General features: G+C 36.3%; 3 protein-coding genes across 5 annotated transcripts in view; 2 read left to right on the plus strand and 1 right to left on the minus strand.

The window, feature by feature from the left end:
* LOC144975939 (toll-like receptor 4) overlaps positions 1 to 8,263 on the plus strand; it is an 11,000-nt gene extending 2,737 nt beyond the window's left edge. The window contains 2 exon segments of the mRNA XM_078920155.1: positions 4,636 to 6,350; positions 6,353 to 8,263. Of these exon segments, the coding sequence (XP_078776281.1) occupies positions 4,659 to 6,350; positions 6,353 to 8,113 (3,453 nt within the window). The 5' untranslated portion in view covers positions 4,636 to 4,658 and the 3' untranslated portion in view covers positions 8,114 to 8,263.
* The window catches only part of LOC144975946 (uncharacterized), a 551,710-nt gene that overhangs the window by 421,493 nt on the left and 120,217 nt on the right, over positions 1 to 10,000 (minus strand). The gene's annotated exons all lie outside the window — the stretch shown is intronic.
* LOC144975942 (testin-like) overlaps positions 1 to 10,000 on the plus strand; it is a 125,501-nt gene that overhangs the window by 60,045 nt on the left and 55,456 nt on the right. The window lies entirely within an intron of this gene.

Raw genomic sequence — 10,000 nt, forward strand, 5'->3', positions numbered from 1 at the left:
GATTATTGAGTTGACATTTTCCAACATTTTCTTGAAAAATTGTACAATTATATTTTTCATTTTTAATAGCTAGATACTATGAGATTTATGTTCTATGAGAAAATTCTCTTTTTTTGCTACTTATATAATATATATTATATTTTTAATTTCCCGATTCTGATGTTGTAACAATTTTTTATCTCCGTTATATTCCTAATAAACTTCACAGAATAAACAATTATTTTTAAAAATATCCACTCATAGAATCTATTCAACTGTAGATTTTTGACCAATCAAAACAGGTGATTAATGACACACCCTCAAACCCGCTGAGACATATAACTACCAACTACAACTCACTAATCGGTGAACAAACCTAAAAATTACACCAAAATACGAGTCTAAGCTCTAGTGTCAGGCTAAAAATTAAGGAAGACTACGGGTTGACCCAATAGTGGCCCATTCCACTCTTACTTCGCCAGACTTAAATTCATTTGGTTCATTTGTATTTAAAAGACCTTTTTTTTTTTGGAATAGAACATAACCACGCCCCTCGGACAGTCGTGCGAATGTACACAATGGTAGTTAGTGCTCAACCATTTGCCGCACATGATAATCGAGGCTGTAAATATAAGGAAGTGGTTATTCAGTATCAGATACTGAATAGTGCTTTGCCACTATTCAGTATCCATAAGGAACTCTTTTATTATAGAGAGAGTGAAAAGTGCGACAATCTCAGTTGAATGTAAATAAACTGCTGACCTACTTCCAGATTGAACAAGTGCAGTCACTGATAGCCCGATTCAAAGTTGTAAAAATATTTTGATCGATATTTTTAAATTTCTGCTATTGTGCAATTAACATAGTTCAAAATATCAAAAGAAGAGTGGCATTCAAATACATTTTTTAATGTTAAATAGACATGATTAAATGTCACTAAAAGTTCAGTGACACCATGGCTTGGTGGATAAGCTGTTTGACTTTGAACTTAAGGTTCGAGAGTTCAAATCCCGGCCGGGTTAACTTTTATTTTTCCCCAATATTTTTGTTTTAATCATTTAATTTGCTTGTAATATATTTTAATGTTTATATTATACTATTATTATTATTATTATTATTATTATTATTATTATTATTATTATTATTATTATTATTATTATTATTATTATTATTATTATTATTATTATTATTATTTCTACTTACTATTATTATTATTATTGTTGTTGTTGTAATCGTCATCATCATCATTATTATGATTATGATTTTTAAATCAAGTAGTAGGAGTTATTTAATCAGTTATCGATTTATTACGAATATCTTTTATGTGTTATAATCTCGTTGTTTTTCATTGATGTGCTCTTCTATTGTTCATTACTTTTTTAAATCTTGCTTTTTTCTGTTTGTTACATTTGTTGTTGTTGTTGTTGTTGTTGTTGTTTGTTTGTTTGTTTGTTTGTTTGTTTGTTTGTTTGGTCATCTAAGACAATCCCGATTCATTATAAATATGTGGCCAGACTTTCTGCCATTTTTAATTGAATGATGTACTTCCGTGAATTAATTGCAGTATTATATTAAAATTTACGTGATAATAATAATAATAATAATAATAATAATAATATAATAATAATAATAATAATAATAATATAGTAATAATAATAATAATAATAATAATAATAATAATAATAATAATAATAATAATAATAATAATAATAATAATAATAATAATTAATAATATAATAATAATAATAATAATATATATAATAAATAATAATAATAATAATAATAATAATAATAATAATAATAATAATAATAATAATAATAATAATAATAATAATAATAATAATATAATAATAATAATAATAATTTAAACAGATACTGAATATTAGACTACAATTGACATCTATTTACTGAATACACGTGGTATTTTTAGGGGTGTTTCTTTTTTTACGAAACCTGAAACCTGCCGAAACACACCGAAACCTGACAAAGTTAGGGGAAGCAGGCAGCAGTGGGGAGTGAACCTGGGACTCAGGGAAGTGTACACCATTGGGGAGTGAACCTGGGACTGGGTTTCGTAACAAAAAAGCAATTACTTTTTTACGAAACCCAACAATATCCAACAAAGTTATGGAAAGAAAGTAGGCAACAGTGGGGGAGTGAACCTGAGACTCAGGGGAATAAACCTAAGTCTATGGTTTTTCGGTGGGTTTTGGCGGGTTTCGTAAAAAAGTAATTGCTTTATTCTCGTCTGGTACCCAACTCCCAAAGTCCCAGGTTCATTTCCACTGATATCCTCTTCTCACAGTCCCAGGTTCACTCTCAACCAGTGTGCACTTCCCTGAGTCCCGGTTCATTGCCCAATGGTGCCCACTTCCCATAACTTTTGATAATTTCGGTAGGTTTCGAAATAAAAGTACATTCTGAGCTCACTGTCCACTGGTATCAGCCTCTCGCAGTCCCAGGTTCAATCCTCATCTGTGTCCAAATCCTAGATTCACTCCCCACTGCTGCCTGCTTCCCATAACGTTGTCGGGTTTTGGCGGGTTTCGTAAAACAGTAATTCCCCCTCCCCCTTGGTATTGTCTTTTTACAATATACAGAGTCCCAGGTTCACTCCCCACAAGTGTACACTTCCCTGAATCTCAGGTTCACCCCCCCCCCCCCCCCCCCCCCCCCCCCCCCCACTGTTGCCTACTTCAATAACTTTGTCGGATATTGCCAGGTTTCGTCGGGTTTCATAAAAAAGTAATTGCTTATATATGAAACTCGCTGAAATTCGCCTAAACCCAGAGTCTCAGGTTCACTCCCTACTGGTGTACACTTCCCTGAGTCTCAGGTTCAGTCCTCATTATTTGCTTACTTTCCATAACTTTGCCCCAATTTGTTGGCATTTGGCGCATTTCGTAAACAAAAAGTAATTGCTTTTTTAAAATAACAAAATCCGCCGAAACCCAGTCCCAGGTTCACTCCCCACTCGTGTACACTTCCCCGAATCTCAGGTTCACTCCCCACTGTTGCCTACTACCCATAACTTTCTTGGATATTGCAAGGTTTCGTCGGGTTTTGTAAAAAAGTATTTGATTTTATATGAAACTAGCTGAAGCTCGCCGAAAACCATAGTCTCAGGTTCACCCCCCACTGGTGTACCCTTCACTGGGTCCCAGGTTCACTCCCCACGCGTTGCCTACTTTCCACTTCTTTGCCGCATATTGTCGGGTTTCGTACAAAAGTAATCCCCCCCCCCCCCCCAATTTGTTATTGCTTTTTTATAAAACCCAGAGTCCCAGGTTCACTCCCCACTGGTGTACACTTCCCTGAATCTCAGCTTCACCCCCTCCTCCCCCCCCTCAGCATCTACACACACACACACACACACACACACACACACACACACGCTGCTGCCTACGTCCCATAACTTTGTCGGATATTGCCAGGTGTAGTCCGGCTTTTTATTACGAAACCCGCTGAAACCCAGTCCCAGGTTCACTCCCCACTGTTGTACACTTCTCTGAGTCCGAGATTCACTCCCACAGCTGCCCTCTTCCCATAACTTTGTCGGGTTTCGGGAAAAAAAACACCGTATTATAGTGCAAAACCACTATTCAGTGTCAGATACTGAATAGTGCAAAACCACTATTCAGTATCAGATATTGAATAGTACAAAACCACTATTCAGTATCAGATACTGAATAGTGCAAAACCACTATTCAGTATCAGATACTGAATAGTGCAAAACCACTATTCAGTATCAGATACTGAATAGTGCTAGCCTAAATATAATTGTGGAGTCTCGGTATTGTACGTCCTCTGGTAGAAGTGATGAAACTTGAGTCCAAAGATAGAAATAGAAAGAGAGGAATTAAAGCCTGTATCACATTGGGTGACTGCTCTATTGTGGCTTTGAGTCCCCGTTTTTGACGGGGCAAAGATGAATTCTTCATAAGGGCTATTCACATACATTCCGTCACCTTACTGATGTGTAAAATGAAGGCCTGGGCTGAAATCGCGGTGTTTCGGTTGAAATAAAATTGTAAACGTTGTCTTGTCTCATCTTACACATTCAGCGTAGATGTGTTGCTCAGTGGAATTCTTGTAAACCGCTTTGGGAAGATTTAGTGGATATTGTTCTCTACACAATAGCTCACATTTTTTAAAAATGGATGATTGAACCTGTATTGAATAATTTTTGTTTTCAAATTAAAAATTTCTCTCACAATTCATATGAATTGTGAGAGAAATTATTAATTTGAAAACAAAAATTGTCATGCCATGACCCAATATTGGCAAAATTCTACTCCTATCCAGAAATTACTTCACCAAGCTTATACACATTTTTGTATTTAGTTCATTAGTATTCAAAAGACTCTTTTCGGAATTGGAGAAATTATTAATTTGAAAAGAAAAATGGTCATGCCATGAAGGCGTTGCATTATAATTTATTCTTATGCAAAGTGACACTAAGCTGATTGAATCTGTGAACTGAGAAAAAAACCTAGCAACAAATAATATTACTATTTTTACAAATCAGTAGCAGTGATGAAAATTGATAGAAAGAGAGAAACTGAAACACAATACGTGGGCCAATTGTTCATTGCTTTACATAAATCATCCCATAAAATTTATTAATAAACTTTTCATATTTTCTTTTCTTCACAGCCAGCAACAAGGCTCTTCGAAAGATGAATATGGAATGTACAATTCTAGTTGTCGCAGTTTTCTGTCTGATCTCTCTTTTTTCTTGTGCTCAGAATGAAATAGATTCGAATCTCACGCTGAAAAAGAATCACACGGTTCTTCAATTCACACCGACGAAATCAAGCACTGAAATGCTTGGAAAGAATAGAATTTTAAGTAACTTGTTAAATTCTGTTCAAAGCAATCGGATTAAGAATCAGAACGAAATTATTACCTTTGACCAAAATGGCCCCAGTACAAGAAGTGATTCAATTAAAAATCTACCTGCAGAAATTTCGAACAAGAGTCGAAAGTTTCAAGTAGCTGCAAACTTTGGGAAATCCTATGTTGATGAGATTCCTGCTGATACAGGCAAAGATGATAAACACGACCTCAGTGACAAAACGTTTGATTATTTACGTGGACATATAGATCAAAGTCCCAATTTGGAGGAATCATACTTTTCCCAAGAAGACGATTCTGATGACTCTGACGATGAATACCGTTGCCAAATATCTACAGAAACGATCGATTTTGATACTTGGTTCATAAAGATTGGCTCTAGTGATCATAGAAGGGACATGTTCAATTGTAGTACTCGGTGTCTCTGTAAATATCTCGACTACAACACAAAATATGTTCACGTCTCCGCAGATTGTGTAAAGAAAGGTTTGCATGCTATCCCGCAAGATCTACCCCTTTCTATTCTAAGACTGGATATTTCATACAACTTTATAACAGATATGAACCTTGCCAATGTTTATATGTACACTTCTCTTAAAGAACTACATGCAACGGATTGTGATATATTAAATATTTCAAACACAATAACGGGGACAAGCCAATCGCTGGAAACTTTAGATTTAAGATATAATCTCATCCGTTCTCTACCTTTGGGAGTTTTTTCCAGGTTAAAAAAACTGCGAATTTTACTTTTAACTGGCAATTTGATCCAAAACGTGCACCAGGATTTTTTCACCGGACTTTATCGTTTACATTTTCTTGACCTTTCACTCAATAATATACAGAGTATAGAGTCCACGTCTTTTCGTGATTTAACAGATTTAAAAATGCTGTCATTGTCAGGGAATCATAATCTAAACTATGATACATTTACTCCTGATCTATTCAAAAGCTTAAAGCATCTAAAATCTTTGAAAATTCAAGGAAGTTCAAATCGGTCGACTACATATCCAAATGAAGCAATTGCTATGCTGCATGAGCTAGAAGACCTCAATATTGACGCTCTTGCTCTTCCAGCAGAATTTGGTCATCAATTTGCATCTCTAAAGCATCTCCAAATCTTAAGGTTTGGGCCTCACGCCAATTGCCGATTAGGTGAAATGCCCACGTCCTTCTTCCAATATTTTCCTAATCTCAAATGTTTGTATTTTCATTCATGTAATATCTCTAGTTTCAATCATGAAGCTTACGGCTCTTTTAAAAAGTTGGAAGCGCTGACAATAGAAAAGATTCCATCAATGACTTTAGATGAAGCTTTTTTACACTTAAATGGATTTAAAACAAAATCTCTGAAGTATATCGGCTTTAAAAATTTGACAAATTGGAATTGGCCCTGTATCTGGATGACTGGTGAATTAGGAAAATCCATGGTTGGCTTTAACCTTACAACCATAAATCTCTCAGAAAATCGCTTATCCCTTCTCTCAGACAGCTTTATTAGTGTAATCCCACCCATGTAGAAAAACTGATATTGAGAAAGAATAAATTCACACTCATAAACACATTTTGGACGTCCTTGCGCAATCTTAACCAACTAAGCTACATTGACGTTTCAATTCAGAACCTGGAAAACCGGAATTTGTATTTTCCATTTGACATTGAAAGAGGCCATTCACGTTCATTTAGCGACTTCCACAGTTCCCGCTCTGAAAAGGAAAGAAATGCAATCTCAGCGTATATGAAACACACTTGGAAAAAACGATCCACGAGACAAAGTGATGCTATGAATATGAGTGTTCAAGACAATTTGGTTTTGCAAGTTCCTGTCAACTTAAAAACAGTTAAAGCATCAGAGTATAATTTCTTTGGGGGCGTGTTGTTAAGCAATGCCGTTGGAAACAACAGTCTAAAGAGTCTCAACTTTTCCAGAAGTGGTCTCCATCACTGGGGGGATGGCAAACTGCCTAAACACGTGGAGATTTTTGATGTCAGTATCAATGCTGCATCATTCATTAACCCTGAGTTTTTCCATCCAAACAACTCTCTAGTTCAGTTACACCTTCAAGTAAATTTCCTCGGAGAGTTCATAGGCGGAGCAAATGGCAGTCTTTTCAAATATTTGAAAAACTTAAAATATCTTGACCTAACTACAAATGTTCTTTTTGTTCTTCCTTATGACTTATTCACTGAGCTCAACAATATTGAAACGATTGTGTTGGTCGACAATAGACTTGAATATTTGAATGTCGATCTTGAAAAAAATCATCATCTAAAGTTTTTAGATCTTCATGGAAATTCTCTTACATGGATTTCAAAAACTACCAGAAACCACTTGGACAAAATTCCTGGAATAACGGTCGACCTGCATTACAATCATTTATTGTGTATTTGTGATAACATTGACATGATATTGTGGATGGCCACGACAGATGTATATTTTCTTAATATGCATTTGTACACTTGTCATGACGAAAATAACAAGCTTGTTATGATCACAACTCGTCAAGAACTGAAGATAAGAGCGGACTACCTTAAACGACATTGTGCGAGTTACGGATACTTGCTCTTTGGGATATTAGCGTGTGGTCTTATCTTCACCATAACCACAATTGCAGGAATTAGTTACAGATATCGTTGGTGGATTAGGTATAAGAAGCATGTTCTCTTTGCCAGGTGGTTTGGGTTCAAACCTCACGTTGGCAGGGAACACGACGAATCCCATTACAAATACGACGCTTTTTTAATATACGTCAGTGGAGATCGGTTTCTTGCAAGATTGTGTCAGGCAGAACTGGAAAAGGAACGAGGTCACAGAATATTCATTGGAGATAGAGATATCTTACCAGGAACGATGGAAATAGATGCTATTGTCAGTGCTGTCCAGAACAGTCGTATCACTTTAATTGTCATCACCAATAATTTTGTGAAGGAGATGGACGATCATTTCAAAAAATGTCCAATGATAAACTATGCTATACAAATGGCTATGATGGAGGAATATTGCACCAAAAGAAAAACACTACACATAATGGAATTCACTAATAATTGCCAGCATATCAAATATCCACCCAATATTCTTAAAATCTTCCGCGATGGTTGCGTGACACATCTGCCCTCGACCAACGATGACGGTGTCACAAATCACGTGATTAAGACGTCATGGGATAGCTTATCCACCACCATTGGGCATGCTGCTGCGAGGTGCTTACACGTTCAAGGAGATGGAGATGAGGATAACCAAGAGTTGTGTATCCATGCTTATAACTACGACGGATGATCCGACAAAGTGACGGGACCATCAGCTCACCTATGATGGTATTCCGTGTTTTATTCTAGAAAATCCAGAACAATTGATAATTACGAGATCGATGGCGTCAGTGACCATTATATGGATGTTTTGTTCGTTTGGTTGGTTGGGTTTTTATTGATGTACTTTTTCATTTTATTTTGGTTTGTTTGTTTGCTTTTTTTGGGTGTTTTTTTTTACCTTTGCAATGCCTATTGTAGATAACTTCACACAAAAGCACATTGACGGGGCAAGGTTTTGATATCATTGACATTCATTCAATTAGCGATCAATCTAAACCCTCTTCCGCACTAGGACAGGACTGTCCCGGGAAAGTCCTGTCCCAAATCTGTAACATATAGAATTTAGAGAGATCTTCCGCACCTATTGGGACGGGACAAAACAGTCCCGTTGTGTCCCAAGCCGTTGTGAAATGCTACAAAATCAACGGGACAGGACTGTCCCAGTCCCGTGTTCATATCGTTTGTGATAGTAGAAAAATATAGCAGACTTCCGCACTAGGACAAAAAAGTCCCAGACTTGGCGGCGCCGTGTCAAAATTGAAATGCCTGTCTTTATTTTCTGCATCCCTACTACTACCACTACTACTACTACTCCTCCTCCTCCTCCTCCTCCTCCTCCTCCTCCTACTACTACTACTACTACTACTACTACTACTACTACTCTACTACTACTACTACTACTACTACTACTACTACTACTACTACTACTACTACTACTACTATGCTGCTGCTGCTACTACTACTACTACTACTACTACTACTACTACTACTACTACTACTACTACTACTACTACTACTACTACTACTACTACTACTACTATTTCTATTGTTGCTTCTGTTGTGGCTAATGCCACTAATATATTAATACCTACATCCCTTATATTTTGTATTTATTTCCAATTCCATTGTATTTATTTTCCAACAATAGTCCACACTTTATTTTGGTTCACTTTCTATACTGCATTACACAGTTCCTCCCCGCCTCCCCTCTTTTGACATAATTAAGTACGCACCTTTTATAAATTTCTATTGCTCTGTTTTAATTCGCGCTTCCTCACAAAGTAGCATACAATTTCCTGCCCATCAATGTTTTTGTTTATGCATCTTAACAACGCCACTACCACATTATCTCATTCGTCTGTAGTTTTTAATTCATCATGTGTTGTTGATGAAGGGGAAACCCGAAACGTCCATTTTATCTGTTTTCGTATATTAAACTGAAGCTTACATTCAATTTCACAGTTTTAATTTATTTATTTATTTCAATTCTGAATATAAAAAAGCAAGAACAATTCAAAAAATAATTCTATGTGATGAAACCACGTAAAGAAGGCATAGCAACATAAATATTTTCGGCAATTTAAAAACGTATGTTTATAAATATAATTTAAGAAGTGTCACACTTTGTGACACAGCAGTAACGTGTCTAAAACCGGTCGCACATCTATTCGGTAACTTGTGGGATCAATTATCTTTATCGTTATTTATTTCGGGAATTCTCAATGAAAATATTTATAAGTTAGTCCTTCTGAGCCACTTGGACTCATTGTAAAACAAATTAAGTCCTTTAGAGCCTTGTAGCCAATGGTGCAGGAGTTATTCCGGTTTAAATAGCGTGAAGCGGACAATTAACGTATTTGTTTGAAAACCTTTGAACGGGACGCTAGTCTGTAGTCTATCGCAGATTACTATCCCAGCTTGACAGGTACCCTTTTACACCTGAATGGAGTGAGTGATTGGAGTAAATTTTCTTGCTCTAGAAAGTACAAGTTGGCTTCGGTCGGAATCGAACACAGAACCTCTGAGTCCAGAGTACAACGCGCTAACCATAGGCCATCTTGCCTCCTAAGCTTAT

The sequence above is a fragment of the Berghia stephanieae genome, chromosome 6 (assembly GCF_034508935.2).
Source record: "Berghia stephanieae isolate SIO BIC M18660-M18661 chromosome 6, UCSD_Bste_1.3, whole genome shotgun sequence".
NCBI classification, from domain to species: domain Eukaryota; kingdom Metazoa; phylum Mollusca; class Gastropoda; order Nudibranchia; family Aeolidiidae; genus Berghia; species Berghia stephanieae.